At 42.2% G+C, this 23,093-nt stretch overlaps 1 protein-coding gene across 3 annotated transcripts in view; it reads left to right on the top strand.

The window, feature by feature from the left end:
* The first annotated feature begins 1,881 nt into the window (after nt 1–1,881).
* Nucleotides 1,882–23,093, top strand: part of LOC137373663 (synaptotagmin-16-like) — a 74,024-nt gene continuing 52,812 nt past the window's right edge. For 2 of the 3 annotated variants that reach the window (XM_068038776.1, XM_068038778.1), the window contains exons 1-2: nt 1,900–1,951; nt 13,051–13,757. In XM_068038776.1, the coding sequence (XP_067894877.1) occupies nt 13,133–13,757 (625 nt within the window). In that variant the 5' untranslated portion in view covers nt 1,900–1,951; nt 13,051–13,132. Of the gene's footprint in view, nt 1,952–13,050; nt 13,758–23,093 lie in introns of all 3 variants that reach the window. The other variant, XM_068038777.1, reaches the window with a different exon arrangement.

Genomic DNA, 23,093 nt, shown 5'->3' with positions numbered 1-23,093 from the left:
CTGTTCACAGTGGAATGCCTCCTCCCCCCTGTAACAGGACATCTCTCCTCCTTTCCACCAGAAACTCCAGTCTAGCAGCAGAAACCTTGGAACCCACTCTCTTCCATGTTGTGCTGTTCCTCACTGTTTCCCAGGACAGATTCGCTTCCTGCACGATTCTCAGCACCTGCTCCAGCCACAAGGCTCCTCCCCTTTTCCTCTTTTAGACTCCCTTTTAACTTTTAAAAAATTCATTTATGGGATGTGGGCATCACTGGCTAGGTCAGCATTTATTGCCCATCCCTAATTGCCCTTGAACTGAGTGGCTTGCTAGGCCATTTCAGAGAGCACTTTTTTAAGGAGTCAAATACATTGGTGTGGGTTTTGAGTCACATGTAGGCCAGACCAGGTAAGGATGGCAGATTTCCTTCCCTAAAGGACATTAGTGATGGGTCTTTACAACAATTGGTACTGGTTTCGTGGCCACCATTAGACTAGCTTTTAATTCCAGGTTTATTAATTGAGTTCAAATTTCACCATCCGCTGTGATGGGATTCGAACTCATGTCCCTAGAGCATTGGCCAGGGCTCTGGATTACTAGTCGAATGACATTGCCACTACGCCACCGCCTCCTTTTTACAATTTCAGTCTTGGTGTAATTCAGATGAGGCACCAAGTGAAGGTTGACTGTTAGATTTTTTGGTTTCTTTTTGCTCACTGTTTTTGGTGATCATGTTTGAGATTATTTTTGTGTGGGGCGGGTCTAGCTCCCTCCATTCCTAAGTTTGTTCTCATTTGTCTTGATAGCTTTGTACATTTCACAGCACGCTCAAAGTAATGAATGGAAAATTGCCATTTTTTAAAGACTTTAAGTCACCGGTTCTATCCCTTGTTTGCATGGGGTTCCACTTGTCTTCAAAAGGCAGCAGAAGAACACTACGCTAAACCTTATGTTGGGCTTTAACTGCCAAGCAAATTTATTAAACAGTAGTGGAACAAGAGGACATTATCAAGAATGAATTTCTATTTATATAACTCCTTTAAGGATCCCAGGATGTCCCAGAGTGCTTTACAGCCAGTTATGTACTTTTGAAATGTAGTCACTGTTACGATGCAACGAAATGTGACCAGTCATTCTGTAGCCTGCCTCTTCAAGTAACCTCTTCCAGAAGCACAGGATGACCTTCCATATGTACGCTGTTGACTCTCAGCCTCTACCTCTCCTCCACATCCACTGATAATGCCATTGCTGCACTCCCCAGCTGTCTCTCTCATAGTAACACCTGCATGAGGCAACTCCTGCTACAACTGAATGTCACCTGACTACAAGATTAGCCTGAGCTATGATGTTCTCCATGGTTAAATAGCTTGCCAACTCTCACTGTGAGGATTGACCATCTTGGTGAAGTTTCCAATGTGAATGGAACTGTTTCTCAGTAAGCACTGGCACCTTTAGGGAGAGGAGGAAGAAAAAGAATATATTTATTAAAAAAAAGTACTACAATATGATTTATTTATAATACAGCAATCATCCCAAGCCAATCTCGCCGCAAATAAGGTCCGGAAAATAAAATATTATCTTAAAGATCTTCAAATGCAACACCATTGGGTACTCCAACCAGCTGGCTGAAGAGACAGCAAAGGGCTAGCAGCAGGTGACCTGCTTCTCTATTTAGAGAACGGCCCATTGCATAGAGGGTTGGAGGAAAGAAACAGATGAGGAGAGAAAGCAAAAAAAGAGGCAAATAAATGGATTCTCCAATAATTCGTTTTACTTTTGTTCTCTCTGTAGTCACACCAGAGGCCATTGGGTTCTTGTCAGCAGTTGGAGTCTTTGTTGTCTTGTTGGCAGTTCTATTCCTCTTCATCAACAAAAAATTGTGCTTTGAAAAAATTGGTGGACTCCCATGTCTTGAACTGCAGCGAAGAAAGAAGCGGGTACGAGAAAAAGCTGGAATACACAGGGGACTTGGTGAGTGTCTTGTATATTCATCAATATGTGATGATGAATGTTTGTGGGGCCTCCTATTAGGATATGTTTGAACAATGAATTTTATACTGGTACATTATTTAAAAATCAGGAAAAATAATTCAAATTAATCTTGGTGTCTTTTTCCTTATTTATGCATCTGTTTAAGTTTAACCAGGGGAAATGACTGAAGGTGATGACATAATATTAGTTAGTAACCCAGATCACTTCAGCATTTGTCCATTTCAACGCATAGAAACATAGAAAATAGAAGCAGGAGTAGGCCATTCGGCCCTTCGGGCCTGCTCCGCCATTCAAAAAAGATCATGGCTGATTGTCTAATTCAGTACCCTATTCCCGCTTTCTCCCCACATCCCTTGATCCCTTTGGCATTCAGAAATATATCTATCTCCTTCTTGAATATATTTAATGACTTGGCCTCTACTGCCTTCTGCGGTAGAGAATTCCATAGGTTCACCACCCTCTGAGTGAAGAAATTCCTCCTCATCTCGGTTCTAAATGGCATACCCTGTATCCTGAGATTGTGACCCCTGGTTCTGGACTCCCCAGCCATTGGGAACATCCTCCCTGCATCTAGCCTGTCTAATCCTGTTAGAATTTTATAAGTTTCTTTGAGATCCCCTCTCATTCTTCTAAACTCTAGTGAATATAGGCCTAGTCGACCCAATCTCTCCTGAAACGCCAATCCTGCCATCCCAGGAATCAGCCTAGTAAATCTTCTTTGCACTCCCTCCATGGCAAGAACATTCTTCCTCAGATAAAGAGACCAAAACTGCACACAATACTACAGATGTGGTCTCACCAAGGCCCTGTATAACTGCAGTAAGACATCCTTGCTCCTGTACTCAAATCCTCTTGCAATGAAGGCCAACATACCATTCACCTTCCTAATTGCTTGCTGCACCTGAATGCTTGCTTTCAGCGACTGGTGTACAAGGACACCCAGCTCTCGTTGCACCTCCCTCTTTCCCAAACTATAACCATTCAGATAATCTGCCTTTCTGTTTTTACAACCAAAGTGGATAACCTCACATTTATCCACGTTATACTGCAAATGCCATGCGTTTGCCCACTCAACCAACTTGTCCAAATCACATTGGAGTCTCTTTGCATCCTCCTCACAAATCACATTCACCCCACCCCCCCCACCCCAACTTTGTGTCGTCTGCAAACTTGGAAATATTACATTTAGTTCCTTCACCCAAGTCATTAATATATATTGTGAATACCTGGGGCCCAATTACTGATCCCTGCGGTACCCCACTAGTCACTGCCTGCCACCTGGAAAAAAACCCGTTTATTCCTACTCTCTGTTTTCTGTCTGTCAACCAATTCTCAATCCACGCCAGTATATTAACCCCAATCCCATGTGCTTTAATTTTGCACACTAACCTCTTAGAGGACATAATCCCTTAAACCATCAGACTCACAAATGCCTCAAGCCCAGTTCCCTTAATGCTGGCATTGTTACTGAAACTGAGCTGTCAAAAAACTAAGCAAAGCAGGTGTTAAAGTTAGTAAATATTTGTAAAAAAAAAGTGAATGGTTTGACATTTAAAAATGGGTCTTGATGATTAAACTTTTATAAGGACTAATGCCAAGCCATAATATCCTCTTCTATCTATGGGTTCGAAATTATCCTTGATGATATCAACAGATGAACATTTAAGGATTCCCAATTCACTATTTTAACCAAGATGTTTAAAATAAATGGGTAATGTCTCTGTTAAGATACTTGTCAAGGTATAAGACACGGGGATATTGTATGAAGATGTTGAATGTTTGTCCACTAATATCACTGACAAGTGCTTTCTAGCCACATAGGCACTAGTAAAGGAAGTCTGAAAAGGTAATGAGGGACTGGAACATTCAGTCATAATGAGCCTCTCAAGTGGAAGAACCGTTACATATCTGAACTGCACTTCGTGTACTGCTATGAAGGAATTTAAAATAAGCAATTCATTTTGATTAGAAATCTGTCATTGATTTGTTTTAGGCTATGGCCCCACAAATTGCATGCAAAAATTAACATTTAACTGCTGCAATATTTTATTTTAAGCAACATTCATTGATCTGTATTTATATTCAGTCATGACAAATGTGCGTAGCCACAGGTCAGCAGATATGAAATACAGATAATTTTTATTGTCTAATTTAATTGTTAATGACATGATTTTCTTTGTCATTTTAGTAGTTTGCACTGTGACAAGCCCTTGAACATCCCTCTAAGTTTATGCCTGCAGCACCAGTGCAAAATAACATCAGTAACAGAATAATAATGCTAATTTAGTGATGCAGTAAAATTGCACTTGAATATTTCTGTGCTATTATGAAGTGGTGCCAGGGCAGGGTAATCATACTAATTCACCATCACAACCACTGCCAAGTTCAAATGTTGTTTTAAAGTTGTCACATGGCCTTGAGATTTGCACTGTTGTAAACCCAATCAAGCTGGCATATCACAGTAGTTACATCCATAATCTGAGGATTTAATCAGACAGGAAATATACCAGGGAGTCTTGTGTACAAATTACACCTGAAACAGGCCCCACCCTATTTTATAATTGCTTGATTTTTAAAAATTCTTTAGTTCTCTTTTCTTTTGCTGCCCTTCCCTTTCTGGAGACGGTGACTCATACTCATCGTTATGTTTCCATGGTTGCTGGCAGATCTCCAGTACCCAACATATTTGGCTACTTTCTTGTGTAAGCCTAGTGTCGTAAAAGAATGATAGCAATCACAGCCAGGAGGAGACCATTCGGCCTATTGTGCCGATGTCCCAATGCTAGCTGCTCACCTGAAGCTGTCTGAACCCTTTCCCCTTTATATTTTTCCTTTTCAGATACTTAACTGATTCCCTTGTAAAGGATTTTATAGCCTCTGCCTCAATAGTTATTTGTGGGGAAGTATTCCTTGTTCTGATTGCTGTTTTAAAAAAAAAAATTCTTCTAAATTGCCCCTCTGTTCTAGTGATGATCCCTGTTACTCATTCACCAGCCAGTGGAAACAATCTTGCAGTATTTTCCCTCTCAAACCATTTCTTGATTTTAAAATCCTGTTTTAGATTCTCCCTTGTCTCCTCCATTTCAATGAGAAATGTCCAAATTGTTGAGTCTTTCTTCATGACTATACTTTTCATTTGGTAGTTCACGGAGGCCTGCCTCCTCACCTTGCCCCACCCTTGAGGAGTGGTGACCCTCAAGCTATATATCACCAACTGTCTCTCTCAAATGGGGAGTGATGCCTATGGTCCTTTGGGGATTATGGCTAGAGCAAACTTCAGTCCTGAGATCATTCTCATGAATCTTCACTGTATTTGTCCATGGCTCCAATATCCTTCCTATAATGGGATACCTAGAGCTGTTTTCAGTACTCCTGCTATGGCCTCACTAATATCGAACTTCAGCATCACTTTTTTGATTTAAAAAGTCAATGGTTTGATATTAAAAACCCAAAGGATGAGTGTCAGTAGACTGTGGGGACATCATAGCAGAGCCAGATCCTGCCCTTACACACGCACTTTGCAGTAGGAACAATCAGAAATGGAAACCCTGGTTGAATGTTTCCTTCTTCCCAGGCCATCAGCTCCAATGGTTGTTAGCAGCTGGCACATCATGCACCATCAGCAGGTGGGGGAGGAACGATCATTTTCAAAGTTGTTCAGGGCTTAATGAGTTCTGAAAGCTGCTGTCAGATGCATGGAAAATGCTGGCTTGTTTCCTGCTCAGCCTCCAATAGACCCAATACAAACTGGCACACAATGCCAAAGAAAGCACAAACTATGGGTGTGTGCATGAACACTGCTTGCCTGGCACTCTATCAACAGCATAAAAACACTCTGAGGCTATTGAAGTGTTTGCACTGTCATGGTGACTAAGATTATAGAATAGATCAGCTTAGGGCACTCCTGCTTAGATGACTCAGGACTGTACCATTGGTACACAAAATGGGGCACATTATAGTTTCTGTTTTAGGAACAATACACTAGCACCTGAATTTCATTTTTGACTTTTTATTTTAAATAATTATTTTCTATATTTGAATCCCACAAATTCACTCACGATGCAGCACGCAGAATTTGACATTTTATTAAATGGTTGAAATGAAGCACCTTGATCGGTGTTTAAGTTGTAAACAGACAATCGTAGAAGAAGGAAGAAATGAAAAAAATAACAAAACTGCTTACACTTTTTTCAATCTCTTCTGAATAAATGCTCTTGAAATATTTGTTGGTATGCTTTCGTTCCTGCTCTGACTGCACTGGTCTGTTCTCTGCGCTGGTGTACTACCTGTTCTCCAATCTTCCTAGCAACAAACAGTTGCCTGAAGGTATTGCCATGCACATTGGATTTTCTGTACTTTCTTTAGCCTTGTTTAAATACCCCTGCCACCACTTCAACTCTTGCAACTGGGAAACTAAGGATCTCATAACCTTTTTCTACCATGTCAGGCTGTTCCTCCCAATGAACATTTGTGATTCTCACCATGCCAGTAATTAATTTAAATGACATTAACATTTTTGTGATATTGCCCACCCCTGCTTTTGCCATCGAATTAACTGAAATTTTAATATCATAACACTAAAAGTTGTGCTTCACTCTGGAGAGCAGAAACACAAACTATTTTAGGTTCTGTTCTGTCGTAGGATTTGTAAGCAAATGAGTAATATGAGACTTAAAACTGTTGGATGATAACTGCAGGTAAGTCTATCCCCATATCTTTACATGTAGATAGTCCGATGGCTATGCATTTAAAAAAAAACAAGCAGAAGCTATGCTGATCCAGCAGTACCCAGATTCAGTATTTTCACAGCCCCTTTCACTAGGTTTGTGCCTATAATTTGGCAAATGCCTTTGAGTTCTTAGTCCAAGTAACATAGCCTAGAGGGCAAATGCACTTCTTGCTTTTCTTCACTGTTGTGGCTCTGAGAATTGGAGGGTAGGTGTGGATGAACATTGCAAATACTAAACATTTCTTCCAATTGATGGTACTTAAGCTCATATAAGAGGCTTTGGTCAACAGCAGTTGAAGTGGATAGAAGTAAATATGCTGATGGTTCTTTGTAATTCACTCAGATACATAGAATTACATATAATGTACACCACAGATCAGGCCATTTAGCTGAACTGGCCCAGGTCAGTATTTATACTCACAACAAACCTCCTCCTACCCCTCTTCATTGAACCCTATCAGCATAACCTTCTATTCCTTTCTCCCTCGTGTTTTTCTAGCTTTCCCTGAAATGGAGCTGTCTGTTTTGTGAGATTTGCATTTTATTCCACGGGATCCCAGGGAACTGGGATGCCCATTTTTTCCCTTGTATGACTGGAGTAGTTAGCCCACAAATAGTTCCCAATCGCAGGATACCGATGTAGTTCTGCAGTTCCATTAATATTCCTGCTCCCTCCTCCCAGGTGCAATGTGATTCCACAAAAATCAATTTCTTTCCACTGGTTGCACAAGGCTAAGTGGTTATTTCATTCCTTTTCTGTTTTCAGCAACAAGGAACATAACATAAGAAATAGGAGTAGGCCATTCGGCCCCTCAAGCCTGCACCGCCATTCAGTAAGATCATGGCTGATCTGCCCCAGATGTCAACTCCTCTTTCGTGCCAGCTCCTCATAGCCCTCAACTCCCCGATATTTCAAACATCTATCTACCTCCTCTTTAAATATTTTCAGTGATCTAGCCTCCACAACTCTCTGGGGTACAGAATTCCAGACATTCACTACCCTCTGAGAGAAGAAAATCCTCCGCATCTCAGTTTTACATGAGTGTCCCCTTATTCTGTAACTATGTCTCCTAGTTTGAGATTCCCCCACTAGTGGAAACATCTTCTCAACATCTACCCTGTCGAGCCCCTTCAGAATCTTGTACGTTTCAGTAAGATCACCCCTCATTCTTCTAAACTCTAATGAATAAAGGCCTAACCTGTTTAACCTTTCTTGATAAGTCAACCCCTTCATCCCAGGAATCAGCCTAGTGAATCTCTTTTGAACTGCCTCCAATGCCAGTATATCCTTTCTCAAATACGGGGACCAAAACTGTACACAGTACTCCAGGTGTGGCCTTACTAACGCCCTGTACAGTTGTAACAAGACTTCCCTATTTTAAAACTCCAACCCCCTAGCAATAAAGGACAAAATTCCATTTGCCTCCTTAATTACTTGCTGCCCCTGCATGCTAACTTTTTGTGTTTCGTGCACACGAATACCTAGATCCCTCTGTGCTGCACTTTTTTTGGAGTCTCTCTCCATTAAATAATAGTCTGCCTTTTGATTCTTCCTACCAAAGTGCATGACTTCACACTTTTTAAAAAATTCATTCATGGGATGTGGCCGTCACTGGCCAGGCCAGCATTTATTGCCCATCCCTAATTGCCCTTGAGAAGGTGGTGGTGAGCTGCTTTCTTGAACTGCTGCAGTCCATGTGGGGTAGGTACACCCACAGTGCTGTTAGGAAGGGAGTTCCAGGATTTTGACCCAGCGACAGTGGAGGAACTGCGATATAGTTCCAAGTCAAGATGGTGTGTGGAACTATATCGCCGTTCCTTCATTGTCACTGGGTCAAAATCCTGGAACTCCCTTCCAAACAGCACTGTGGGGTACCTACCTCACATGGACTGCAGAGGTTGAAGAAGGCAGCTCGCCTGGCCGGCGACACCCACATCCCATGAATGAATAGAAAAAAAGTGTGCAGTCATGCATTTTGGTAGGAAGAATCAAAAGGCAAACTATTATTTAAATAGAGAGAGACTCCAAAAAAGTGCAGCACAGAGGGATCTGGGTGTTCTTGTGCATGAAACACAAAAAGTTAGCATGCAGGGGCAGCAAGTAATTAAGAAGGCAAATGGAATTTTGGCCTTTATTGCTAGGGGGTTAGAGTTTAAACTTTCCTACATTAAACTCCATCTGCCAAGTTTTTGTCCACTCACTCAACCTATCTATATCCCCTTGCAGATTCCTTATGTCCTCATCACAACATGCCCTCCCACCTATTTTTGTATCAGCAAATTTGGATACATTACATTCTGCCCCCCTCCTCCATGTCATTAATATAGATAGTAAATAATTGAGGCCTTAGGACTGATCCTTGTGGATCCACTAGTTTTGTCTTTCCAACCTAAAAAAGACCCATTAATCCAGACTCTCTGTCTTCTGTGAGTTAACCAATCCTCAATCCATGCTAGCCCTGTCTTGTGCAATAATCTTTTATGTGGCACCTTATCGAATGCCTTCTGGAAATCCAAATATACTGTGTCTACCGGTTCCCCTTTATCAACTCTGCGTGTTATATCCGCGTAGAGCTCCAGCAAATTTCTCGAAGAGGTTTCCTCTTTGACCCTAGACAACTGAACTTCCTTTTGATGCTTGCAACATATTTTCTGTAACTACAACACAGAAACCAAATAATACCAGTACCTTGAAGATACTGAGAGCACTGCATGTTGTCCAGGCAACACTTTTATTCAAATCTGCGCATACTAAAATAAGTTAAGCAAGTGATAGCAAAGACGCTATGACATTTGCTAGAGGACTGGTGGACAGATAATGTAATTCCTATATTTAAAAAGGGAGATGGAACAAGTCCACAGAACTATAGATCAACTGGTTTATCGTCATTGGTAGGAAACATAATGGATTCATTACTCAAAGATATATTAGCAAAGCAGCTAGAAACTGAAAAAAAAGCATGGATTTCAAAAGGGAAGGTCATGTTTGAACAACCTTATTGAATTCTTTGAAGAAGTAACAGAAAGGGTAGATTAGTGACATGCAGTAGACATAATTGGATTTTGAAAAGGCATTTGATAAGGTACTGCATGATAGACTAAAGTCAGAATGTGGAGTCAGGGGATAGGTAGAAAGCTGGCTACAAAGCAGAAAACAGGGAGCCGGGGTTAAAGGTAGTTACTCAGACTGGCAAAAGATGGGAAGTGGCATTCCACAAGGATCGTTCCTGGGACCACTGTTCTTCACTATTTACATGAAGAATTTGAACTCTCAAATCGGAAGTACATTTGCAAAATTTGCAGACAACACCAAATTGGGGGTATAATTAATACAGAGGAGGACTGAGACAAAATACAGGAAGACATCAATAAACTTGCGGAATGGGCATGTAATTGGAAAATGAACTTCAATATAGATAAAAATGAGGTGGTACGTTTTAATGGGAAAAAATGGGAAAAAGGAACAGAAAGATATGGGGATACAGAATCTCAAATCACTAAAAGTAGCCAAGTAAAAGTAAAGCCATAAAGAAGCAAACAAAGCTATTGAGGTCATTTATAGAGGGCAGGAAGTGAAAAGCAGAGAAGTTATGTTGAACCTGTATAGAACCTTAGAACACACTTGGAGTACTCCAGAACAGTTCTGGTCTCCATATTCTAAAAAAGATATAAAGGCACTGGAGAGGGTGTGAAAAGAATTTACTAGAATGACACAAGAACGGAGAGGTTATAACTATCAAAAGAGATTGAGCAATCTGGGGCTCTTCTCTCAAAGAAGAGACTGAAGAGTACCATGATGAAGGCCTTTGAGATTATATAGAGGATAGACGTAGAGAAGATGTTTCCACTTGGTTGGGGAGACCAGAAATAGAGACCATAAATTCACTAAATTCAATAGGGAATGGAGGAGGAAGCTCTTTACCCAGAGAATGGTTAGAATGTGGAACTCACGACCACAAGGAGTGGTTGAGTTGCTGGTCATAGATGCATTTATGGGGATACTAGATAAACACATGAGGGAGAAATGAATATTAGGATATCTTGATAGAGTAAGTTGAAGAAGGTGGGAGGAGACTTGTGTTCAGCATATTGAGATGGACCACTTCAGCTGAATGGCCTCTTTCTGTGCTGTAATTATTATGTAATAGTATTTAAGTTGTTTGCCATAGCCTGTGCTATCAAATCATTGCAGCAAATTGAATGTTGCGGCTGGAATGGATAGTACAGTGACACCATGCTGACACAATTGTGTCCTGCAGTGGTCAGGTTTATTATTGCTGTTCTCCATGTGGACTTCTGATCTTGGCACTGCCATCAAAAGGAGTGGCAAGGTATGGCAGTCACCTCTCCAGTGAGTGGGAGGTAGGGAAAATCAGAGAGCCAGTTACCCAAGTTTGCCTTTATGTGTATCTTTGTGATATCGTCTACAGCTGAATTAACAGAGGCCTGATAAAAAGTGGTCTGACTTCTCTCTTGACTGGGGAATGGAATTGGTAGAGGTGAGGGCAGCAGGTGAGAATCTGGCACCAGGATCTAGGCTGCTGAATCCATCAATGCTGATAGATTAGATGTAGTTTTGTACAGAGCTGGCGGGCAGCCATAAAGACAGGGCTAAATTGTGGCGAGTCGAAGAGACTTAGTAGTTGGCAGGAAAAAAGACAGAGGCGCAAGGGGAGAGCCAACTGTGCAACAGCCCCGACAAACAAATTTCTCTGCAGCACCTGTGGAAGAGCCTGTCACTCCAGAATTGGCCTTTACAGCCACTCCAGGCGCTGCTTCACAAACCACTGACCACCTCCAGGCGCGTATCCATTGTCTCTCGAGATAAGGAGGCCCAAAAGAAAGAAAAAGTTTTGTACAGAAAATGTCTTCTTTGTATCACTTTCTGTACATGAAAGGTGATCATAAAATGCAAGGATTTTAGAAAGTTAAAATGATGTATTTTTCTAGTTCATATATGGAATTTTATGCATTAAGTGTGTATATGGGAACAAAACATGATGGGTTGAATTTTTACATACGAAAAAAGCGGGTGGGTTTAGGTCGGGTGGTGAGGGGAGGGTATGGGAGGGGGATAAAGCCTCAAGAAATGGGTGGGTGACCAACCCTATCCAAGGAGGTGCATTGAAATTTTAACTATGATAATGAGACTGTGAGCCTCATTGTTATGCAGTTTTTAAACTGTAGTTGTTGTTGACTGGCTGCGTTTCCTGAGTGTCAGGTAACTCGACAGCTTCATTGAGGTGAGCAGTTGGTGGATCAGGAGGTAAGTGTCTTCTCACCTACCTCCTGGATTCAGGTATCTGCCTAAGACAATTGGGCTCTCTTTCCCCCCCCCCCCCCCCCCCCCCTCCCTCCCCAGCCCCAACAACAACTTCTTCCGAGGCCTCTGATCTACCACCACTCCGCAAGACCTCCAATTTTCAGTACTGGAGAGGTACGACCACTTATAGAACTGTAACCAGGAAGTCAACACCTGCAGAAAAGCAGGAGCAAGGGCAAAAAAGTAAAGACGGAGTTGTTGGGGGCAAATTAAATAAATGATTGTCTTCTCTACAGAAAATCTCTCTGTAGAGAATTTAAAAGTCAGGGTTGTTTTTGGAACTTACCGTTCTCCAATTTCAAATACAGAAACTTGGATTTATATTGAATCTTTAACATAGAAAAATGTCCCAAGGCACTTCATAGAGACTATTATCAGAGGTAGCCATATGCTTTGACAAGGTGTTGTGTTTTGCGAAGGGTTCTCATGGAGGTCAGGAGGTTAACAGGGTGAAGGTTTTATGAAGGGAATTCTGAAGTGGAGTCAAGGCAACTGAAGGCATGACCATAAATGGTGGGAAAAAGGGTTGTAGGGTTGTTTTGTTGATTTAAAATTGCTCTGCCACATCCTTTTGTTGTCTGTTCCTTGGATAGCAGAGCAAGCAGGATAACAGACTAATGTATTACACCCCTCAGGGCGGGGGTGAATTTCACTTCTGCTCAATATCTCTCCCCCCTCCAGTGTTTAGTGGTTGTGTTAAGATCTGGAGCCTGTGTTTTAATTCTTGTGTTAAGCCGTGTGTTGGAATCAGTGCTATGGGATTCCTATTTGAGTCAACTTTCCAGAGTATCCTGTTATTTTCTTCTTAGAAAATTATGTGACTGATATAGAATAACCCTTTTAAATTAATATTGATTTTTCTTTTGATGGACCTTAAGTAACTTTTTTTTCTTGGTTGTGGTTCTTAATTGTTGTGGGTTGGCTTTTCCTATTTCTCTTTTAGTCTGGTCTTTCCCCACTTTGTAGGAGTAGTGGCTGCTTCTTGGGAGTGACAGATTTTAATTGATTATGATCCTCATTCTGTAGCTCACAACAAAGTAACTGTGGCATGTTGACAAATTAAAACATCTCGACCATTTGGTGATCAAGCATCGTGCATCCATTAGTCATGGCTTCTGAAGAAATTCCGAAGAAGGGTCCGTTCTCTCTGTCCTTCTCTGATTGGATGTCTCAGATGTCCGTATCGGTCCAACAAGCTGGGAGCTCCATTTCCAATACATTTCTAAATCTTCGTCAAGGTGCACCTAATCAAACATCAAACTCTGGGGTTTCAAACTCCTCAACAAAAGCAGAGCAAGAGGATCAGATGAAAATGGATTCAGTTTTAAATGCTGGTGGTGATGATTCTTTGGGCAAACAATACACAGGTCGTGATTTAGAAGCAGCAACTGCTGAAGGATTGGAACCTTCAGAATATCTAGCTGCTGAAATGGGATTGCATCATGATGAAGGTGCAATTCAAAGACTCCAGTTTGATCCTCATAGTTTGCAAGATGAAGACTTGGGAGAAGACATCTCATTTTCATACAATGGAATAGATTCAAAAGGTGTAACTGTTGTAAAGGCCAACATATATTGCAATGAGGATCTTTGTGACGACGAACCTCCAAATTATCTGACTGTTATTCCCGAAGAAACAGAAAACTCGAATAATCAGATCGGATCTGATCACAACTATATCAATGTAAAGCGTGGTGCAGAATATAATGAAACGGATACGAAATTTCAGGCAGGTAAGAAGAGAAGGAAACGCTCCCACATAAGGCATCAAAATATGTGGATAAATTGCATTTTCTTCTACCTTTGTATCTTTTAGCAGTTCATTCTCGCTTAGATCTTGGGATTGTCTTCACCCATTTTGATTTAAATTTTCGGATGATTTCAGGAAGGTCAAGTATGTTTTAAAAATTCATGTAAATTGTAATTGGTCATAACCTATTGAATTGTATCTTGCTTTACACAGACTTTTATCTAAATTAGGTGGTTAAAATGCAACTAACAGTAAATTGTAAGTGTGGTGAAGTGAAAGTTAATGAATTGTTATGGATATTCTTGTTTTAAGCCTAGATAAGTTAATGCTGTTGGATTTTGGAAACTATTGGGAGATGGTGAAATCATTAATGTACAAAATTTTGTTGTCATTGTATCTTATCCATCATCCTAAAGTTTACAGTTTCCGTATCTGAATTATTTGTCCTGCATGCCTAGATTTTATAAATAATTAAGAAGCACATTCAATTATGGTAACAGGGCTTCCGAACAGTGATGGGAAGTACCTGCTTCACATCCTCAGTTCCATTATCACCTGCCAACAAAGTAATAACGTGCCAACCTTTTTTAGCTCCCTACTGTTTCCTGCACTAGGCTAAGGGAGGGAAACCAGCTTGATAAAGCCCAGAGCAAACAAATCCAAAAGATTAACATAAAGTTTAGTTTTTTTTGGCTGAATTCTAATTTTGATGTAGTTGATTTTAAAATAACACCTAACCCTTACTTAACAACAGTACATGGTCCATTGTGTTCTGCCCGAGGGCAGTTTCTAACTCAAGTCTCACATACATGAGAATTTTGAGCCACTTAATAGTGAAGATTGGCTGAGGTGATTTTCCATTGACTTTTTTAATCTTCGGAGTACCTTCTCCTAGGTGGGCAGCAGCCAAGGCTAAAGTGCCCCAGCTATCATTTATGATAGGTGGGTTACCCGCACCCATCAGTTGCAATTTGCCCTGCTGGAAATCAATCCAGTATTCAGAGCCAGCACTCTGGTCTGCTTCCACCAGAGCAGTCTGGAGTTTGGCCCATACCCAAACTTTCTTGACTCGGAGGTGAGAATACTAGTACTGAGTGTGTATTCACTCTATCCCACTGGATGTCAACCCAGTATTTAGTGAACATGGGGGTGAAATTGGTCTTTAACAGTAAGAGTAGAATGACCTCATAGCAAACGGTCACCCCGTTTTATACTGTGCCTGATTTTCTTTTCCAATGATACCAATTCCCTCTAAACCCATTTCATGCTATTGGGTAAGACTAATTTCATCTCATGGTCTAGTCTCCACTTGCTGTGGAGTTGGGCTCAAGCCCTTTACATTTTGATTCTGTAGTGGAAATGCAATCACCGAGCTAAAGGCTCACTCTAGGACACAAGTAATAAAGTACATTTACTGAGCCTGGGACCCCGAATCTCCAATCAGCATAATTTTAATGCTAGTGATAGCACATTTAAAGTAAATGGGCTACCACCCACATTTAAATAATACCAATTAGAAAATCTAATCTAATTTTGTTGCCCTGTTTTGTTCAAGTGATGCTCTAATTAGTCCAAAAGAAAGTTGTTCTTTCCTTCACTTCAATATTTTTAAAAGTGATTTGGAGCTGTCAAACAAAGTGTTGTTGCAATCCTTATCTGCAGATTATCCTTAAATCATTGATGGGTTTCTTGTGTTGACACAATTCAGCTAATCCATGCTTTTTACACCTTTGGAACTTTATTGTCCATTGTTCATGATCATCATTTATGATTGCTGGACTGAATGTTGCATCACTTTTGCTGGTAACTTTTGGAAATTGCTTTTGTGTGCTGAGCTTTAATAATTTTTTCAATGTCTTTTTGAAATGGAAAACACATTCAAGTACAACAAGCTCTAAAGGAAATTTAATACACAGAATTACTGTGAGTGAATATATAATGATCAGATCCCTGAAACCTGTGCCGTAATCTCTCAATATCTCTATTAAGCGGTTTGACATCCCACTTAGATTTGAGCAAAATAGATGCTAATATTATAGCACAGTCATTAATATATTCACCGTGTTTGATTTTGCGAGCTCAGCTTTATTCACATGTTGTGGGTGAGCCCTTGGCCCATATTGGGCTGGGTGTTGGGAGCTCAGCATAGTGGAGCTCACTAGATAGGGAGATTGCATTTAAACAGTCCTTAAAGATGAGTAGAAATAAATGGATAATATGAGGGTAAATATGTTTGGTAAAACTTAATGGATGGATAATAAATGTAGAAGTGGGAAACCAAGTCTGTTGTTGAGTGATGGAGAGGTTCAACACTTCAACCTCCCCAATTTGAAGGCCAGCAAAGTGGATATGATGCAGAGGAGGCTGGCGCTATTTGATGTTTCTTCCCTATTGAACCCTAAGTATTGCGCCATTCTGGAAGGATGCAAAGGAAGAGAATTAAAAGCGAGGCTGATCGTTACTGCCCTAAGTGCCAGTCTTATAAAGGATGCAGGTGTCATAGAATCATAGAAATTTATGGCACAAGAGGCCATTCGGCCAATCGTGTCTGTGCTGGCCAAACAAGAGCTATCCAGCCTAATCCCACTTTACAGTTCTTAGTCCAGAGCTTTGTAGGTTACAGTACTTCAAGTGCATATCCAAGCACTTTTCAAATGCGATGAGGGTTTCTGCTCCACTGCCTTTTGGGCAGTGCGTTCGAGACCCCTACCATCCTCTGGGTGAAAGAAATTCTCCTCAACTCCCATCCAATCCTTCCACTAATTACTTTAAATCTATGTGCCCTGGTTATTCACCACTCTGCTAAGGGAAATAGGCCCTTCTCAGCCACACTATCTAGGCACCTCATAATTTTATACACCTCAATTAAATCTCCCCTATCCTCCTCTGTTCGAAAGAAAACAACCCTAGCTTATTCAATTTTTTCTGATAGCTAAAATTCTCCATCCCTGGCAACATTCTCATAAATCTCCTCAGTACCCTTTCTAGTGTGATCACCTCCTGTAATGAGGTGACCAGAACTGTATAGAGTACTCTAGCTGTGGCCTAACCAGTGTTTTATACAGTTCTAGCATAACCTCTCTGCTCTTATGTTGCCTTGGCCAATAAAGGAAAGTGTATAGCATGCTGCCTTAACCATCTTATCTACCTGTCCTGCTACCTTCAGGGATATGTGGACATGCACTCCAAGGTCCCTCTGCTCCTTACATTTTTTATAATTCTACTATTTATTATGTATTCCCTTGTCTTGTTTTCTCTCCCCAAATGCATTATTTTTTTTTGATTTAGAGATACAGCACTGAAACAGGCCTTTCGGCCCACCGAGTCTGTGCCGACCATTAACCACCCATTTATACTAATCCTACACTTATCCCATATTCCTACCACATCCTCACCTGTCCCCTGTCCCTATATTCCCCCACCACCTACCTATACTAGGGGCAATTTATAATGGCCAATTTACCTATCAACCTGCAAGTCTTTTGGCTGTGGGAGGAAACCGGAGCAGCCGGAGCAAACCCACGCAGACACAGGGAGAACTTGCAAACTCCACACAGGCAGTACCCAGAATTGAACCCGGGTCGCTGGAGCTGTGAGGCTGCGGTGCTAACCACTGCGCCACCCATGTTTTTCTCTGGATTGAAATTCATTTTCCACTTTTCTGCCCACCTGACCAGTCCATTGATATCTTCCTGCAGTCTACAGCTTTTACCCTCACTATCAATCACATGGCCAATTTTTATATCATTTGCTAACTTTTTAATCATGACCCCTATATTTAAGTCTTCTTCTTTGGCCTCCTTATCTCGAGAGACAATGGATAAGCACCTGGAGGTGGTCAGTGGTTTGTGAAGCAGCGCCTGGAGTGGCTATAAAGGCCAATTCTAGAGTGACAGGCTCTTCCACAGGTGCTGCAGAGAAATTTGTTTGTCGGGGCTGTTACACAGTTGGCTCTCCCCTTGCGCTTCTGTCTTTTTTCCTGCCAACTACTAAGTCTCTTCGTCTCGCCACACTTTAGCCCCGCCTTTATGGCTGCCCGCCAGCTCTGGCGGACGCTGGCAACTGACTCCCACGACTTGTGATCAATGTCACAGGATTTCATGTCGCGTTTGCAGACGTCTTTAAAGCGGAGACATGGACGGCCGGTGGGTCTGATACCAGTGGCGAGCTCGCTGTACAATGTGTCTTTGGGGATCCTGCCATCTTCCATGCGGCTCACATGGCCTAACCATCTCAAGCGCCGCTGACTCGGTAGTGTGTATAAGCTGGGGATGTTGGCCGCCTCGAGGACTTCTGTGTTGGAGATATAGTCCTGCCACCTGATGCCAAGTATTCTCCGGAGGCAGCGAAGATGGAATGAATTGAGACATCGCTCTTGGCTTACATATGTTGTCCAGGCCTCGCTGCCATAGAGCAAGGTACTGAGGACACAGGCCTGATACACTCGGACTTTTGTGTTCCGTGTCAGTGCGCCATTTTCCCACACTCTCTTCGCCAGTCTGGACATAGCAGTGGAAGCCTTTCCCATGCGCTTGTTGATTTCTGCATCTCGAGACAGGTTACTGGTGATAGTTGAGCCTAGGTAGGTGAACTCTTGAACCACTTCCAGAGCGTGTTCGCCAATATTGATGGATGGAGCATTTCTGACGTCCTGCCCCATGATGTTCGTTTTCTTGAGGCTGATGGTTAGGCCAAATTCATTGCAGGCAGCCGCAAACCTGTCTATGAGACTCTGCAGGCACTCTTCAGTGTGAGATGTTAAAGCAGCATCGTCAGCAAAGAGGAGTTCCCTGATGAGGACTTTTCCGTACTTTGGACTTCGCTCTTAGATGGGCAAGGTTGAACAAACCTGCCCCCTGATCTTGTGTGGAGGAAAATTCCTTCTTCAGAGGACTTGAACGCATGTGAAAGCAGCAGGGAGAAGAAAATTCCAAAAAGTGTGGGTGCGAGAACACAGCCCTGTTTCACGCCACTCAGGATAGGAAAGGGCTCTGATGAGGAGCCGCCATGTTGAATTGTGCCTAAGTCATTGATATATAGCAGAAAAAGCAGGGGACCTAATTCTGAGCCCTGGGGAACCCCACTGGAAACAGCCTCCCAGTCACAAAAACACCCTTTGCTTCCTGTCTCTGAGCCATTTTACCAAATATCTCATGGACTTTTACTTCTCTGGCCAGTCTGCCATGTGGGACCTTGTCAAAAAGCTTTTTAAAATCCCTATAGATTACATCAAGCATGCTACTCTCATCAACCCTCCTTGTTACCTCCTCAAAAAATTCAATCAATTTAGACATGACCTTCCCTTGATTTAATCTGTGCCTTTCTAAATGATGATTAATACTGTCTCTCAGAATGTCCTTGAAGCAGAAAGCATAGCTCTGCATATGTTTGACTGCTGACCTAGAGTTTGTGCAGCCATAAGCAGGTAGGTATGTCTGTACCTATAGTGTGGGTAGGAGGGTACTGGAAGCTGGGTGCAGTTTGTCTTTGACCTATCTGGCATCCCTCCATTAATCCTTCTCTTGCTCCTCCAAAACAAGTAGAGTAGGATTTGCATTGGAAAGCCCATTGTCGCAATATTGTGGATATACCAAAAAAATGTGGCAGGGCAAGGATGTTTCTACAAAGCTCCCCAATCAATTAAGTGGAAAAAAGAAAAGCACAAAATAAAATTCAGAAATATTTTCAGAACACTATACTATAGGATTCTTATTAATGTGCTTCTGTAAACAGCACACCCTGGTAGCCTTGGATGGCCATCTAATTTGGGTAGGTAGATGGTCGAGCACTATACTGATATAAATGCTGGAAAATTGCATGGGCATCTAAAAGATATCATTGGGACTTAACTGCAAACTGGTGGGCACTTCTGGTGCTAGTATAAAAGCCTGGCTAGAAAACTGGATGTGCTGCTTAATGGTCAGATCTGGTGGAATGGATCTTCATCCATTCTTCTAAGCAGTTATACCCATTAATCAGGAGTTACTCATTGGAGAAAAAAAACCCTATAGTTTATTTTGTAAGTCAGAACTTGCATATTTTTAAAGTCAGAGTTACCATGGCACCAATTTGGGATTACAAGAGTTATGTGTCCAAGTACAAAGTGTTTGATGATTACTGATGCTATGGCTACCTCAGGAGCAATATTGCAGAGGGGCAGAAGTCCCTCCGAGGTCAGTTAAGGGCCTGGGCCACATAAAATCTCTGCGTAGTTTCATGAAGGTACTTCCATTATTGATATTTTTTGAGGACTTGTGTTTTAAAATCTGAGGAGATGCTGGACTTTAGTTTTTAACAGGGTCACTGGAAGGACACTTGGGACTTTGTTTAAAAACAAACACTTATTGGAAGTCACATGTCAGAGCATTATGGACTGCAGAACTGTTTGGACTAAGAGAAGGCACATGGCTGGGTTTATGGCTCAGAAGTTTTAGTTTCATTTTTTGGATATTATTTGGCATTCAGTTGGGGTTGCAACCTGCTGAGAGGGAGAAACAACCAACTCATCCTCTTCCACCTCTTTGAGAAACCCTGAGAATCCAGTGTGAGAGCTGGAAAAACTGATGCAGCATTTCTCCTGGCAAGCTTCTGGAAGACTACTGCTCAACATCTCCAGAACATACTGCTTCTGAAAAGATTCCAGTGACAACCGCATGTGTCTAGTGACACCCATCTATGTGCACCTGGACGCCAGACCAAATGTCATTTGGAACATTCCATATCTTATCCTTTTTCTTCAAGAATTAACAAGTATTTGGCCAAGTATTTTTGTTTTTGTAAAGCTGATTTCTGCAGGGAAGGCTTCTTTATTTTTTCTTTAATCAGTATGTTTGTGTGCGTGTGTGTTGTGTTATTATGGAAGGGTATATATTTATACTTATTTCAAACTGTGTGTTAAAGCTTTGCATCTTTATTGAATAAGTCTTGTTTCATAATAAATCAATAATTTTGTTGTTTATTAAAGAAACCTGGTTGGCGGATTTTTATTCTGATACTAAAATAGATAAAATATATAATTGGCTGTATCGGTAACTGGGTAAACACATAAATATATGTTGTGACCCTTGGAGTAGTGGAACTAGAGAAGGACACTGCATTCCTCCAACCTTGATTGTAACATATTATTGGGGGCTCGTGGGTTAACCCAAAGCTGACGAAGTCCAGTTGTAAGTGGGGTAATAATAATTGAAAAGGGGAAAAGAAACACCAGGTTTCTTGTGCATTAGAGTAAAGCATACACTACTGGAATGGCTACTTTTGATGCAAGAGCATTTGTGCAGCGGTCTGAAATAGATTATGATTCTTTAAAGGCCTTGTCCACTTACGAGCTGTTAAGTGTGGCAGAACACTTGAAGTTAGATATTAGACCAAAAGCTAGGAGACCTGCAATTCAGAGACTAGTGGCCAGACAACTGGAGAGTGAAGTGAAAGAGCCAGAGGGATGAGTAAAATCAGAAACAGAGAAGGTAACACTGGCACAGATTCAGTTAGGCAGGAAGAAGTTAGAGCTAGAATTTCAGGAAAGGGAAAAGGAACAAGAAAGGGTATTTCGAAGGGAGCAAGCAGAGCAACAGGAGAGAGAAAATGAAAAAGAGAGAGCATTTCAAAGGGAGCAAGCAGAGCAGCAGGAGAAAGAAAGGGGAAAAGAGAGAGAGGAAAAGGAAAGAGAAAGGGAAGACCAGCTTAAAAGGCTGGATCAAGAAAAAAAAACAGATGTCCTTGACACCGATGAAAATTCTGGTGAGGAAAGACCTGACTCCAACCCAGGACCCAGTGGGGAGCTATTTAAACTTGTGCCAGCCCTCTTGAAGTTTGAGGAAAGGGACTTTTGAAGAGATAGCTAAACAGATGAGGTGACCGAAGGAAAACTGGACACTGCTCATGCAAAGTAGGTTGATTGACAGAGCTCATGAAGTTTATGCTATGCTTTCTGAGGAGGCTTCTGCATATAGAGATGGCAAAAAAGGCTATTCTTGCTGCTTATGAGTTGGTCCCTGAAGCTTACAGGCAGAAATTTTGGAACCTCCAGAAACAGCCTGGGCAAACTTAGATAGAATTTGAGAGGGTAAAGCAAATTAACTTTGATCGTTGGATGTGGGCACTAAAGGTAGAGGCCACGTATAAGACCCTTAGGGAAATAGTTCTCTTGGAAGAATTTGAAAATTCACTCCCTCCGTTTGTAAGAATTCACATAGAGAACCAGAAGGTTTCAACAGCCAGACAGGCAGCTGAGATGCTGATGATTACGAGCTTGTCCACAACCCCAAACCCTTTTTCCGTCACCCCCATAAACCCGAGAAGGATAGAAGGTGGGAGGGTGAAAGGGAGGCAAGTAGCTGGGGACAGGAAGGGACAACTGGGAATGCCCTGGAATCTCCTCCTCAGGCCAGAAAGGAAGGTGCTGAGGGTGGAAGTGAGGTCTAAAAGCCTAAGTGTTTCCATTGCCACAAGGTGGGACACCTATCGGGGGCAGGCTGCAGTGACCGGGCCTCTGGCACGGGGTCCTGCACTGTGGCTCAGAAGGGAAGGAGGGAGAATGGGAGAGCACTAGTCATCGGGGACTCGATGGTGAGGAGTACGGACAGGCGGTTCTGTGGGCGCAGGCGAGACGCACGGATGGTTTGTTGCCTCCCTGGTGCCAGGGTCCGTGATGTTTGTGATCGCGTCTTCAGGATCCTTAAAGGGGAGGGGGAGCAGCCAGAGGTCGTGGTGCACATTGGCACCAACGACGTAGGAAGGAAGGGTGGCACAGATGTTAGAAGTGAGTTTAGGGAGTTAGGCTGGAAGCTGAAAGCTCGGACGGACAGAGTTGTTATCTCTGGTTTGTTGCCGGCGCCACGTGATAGTGAGGCTAGGAATAGGGAGAGAGCACAGCTGAACACGTGGCTGCAGGAATGGTGTAGGAGGGAGGGCTTCCAGTTCTTGGATAATTGGACTGCATTCTGGGGAAGATGGGACCTGTTCAAACAGGACGGGCTGCATCTGAACCAGAGGGGCACCAATATCCTGGGAGGGAGGTTTGCTAGTACTGTTCGGGAGGGTTTAAACTAGTTTGGGAGGGGGATGGGAACCGGACTTGTAATCCAGGGACCAGTGGGTCCACTCAGAAAGACAAAGAGTGTAGTGAGGTATTGGGGAAGGTAGCACTGTCACAGAGGACAGATGGGCACGGAGAAGGGTTAAAGTGCGTATACTTCAACGCAAGAAGCATCAGGAATAAGGTGAGTGAATTGAAGGCGTGGATGGGCACTTGGGACTACGATGTTGTGGCCATCACTGAAACGTGGATAGGTGAGGGGGAGGAATGGTTTTTGGAGGT

Source organism: Heterodontus francisci, chromosome 9 (genome assembly GCF_036365525.1).
Source record: "Heterodontus francisci isolate sHetFra1 chromosome 9, sHetFra1.hap1, whole genome shotgun sequence".
In the NCBI taxonomy this organism is placed as follows: Eukaryota; Metazoa; Chordata; class Chondrichthyes; order Heterodontiformes; family Heterodontidae; genus Heterodontus; species Heterodontus francisci.
The sequence above is the reverse complement of the archived record's forward strand: the minus strand, read 5'-3'. Positions and strand labels throughout refer to the sequence as shown.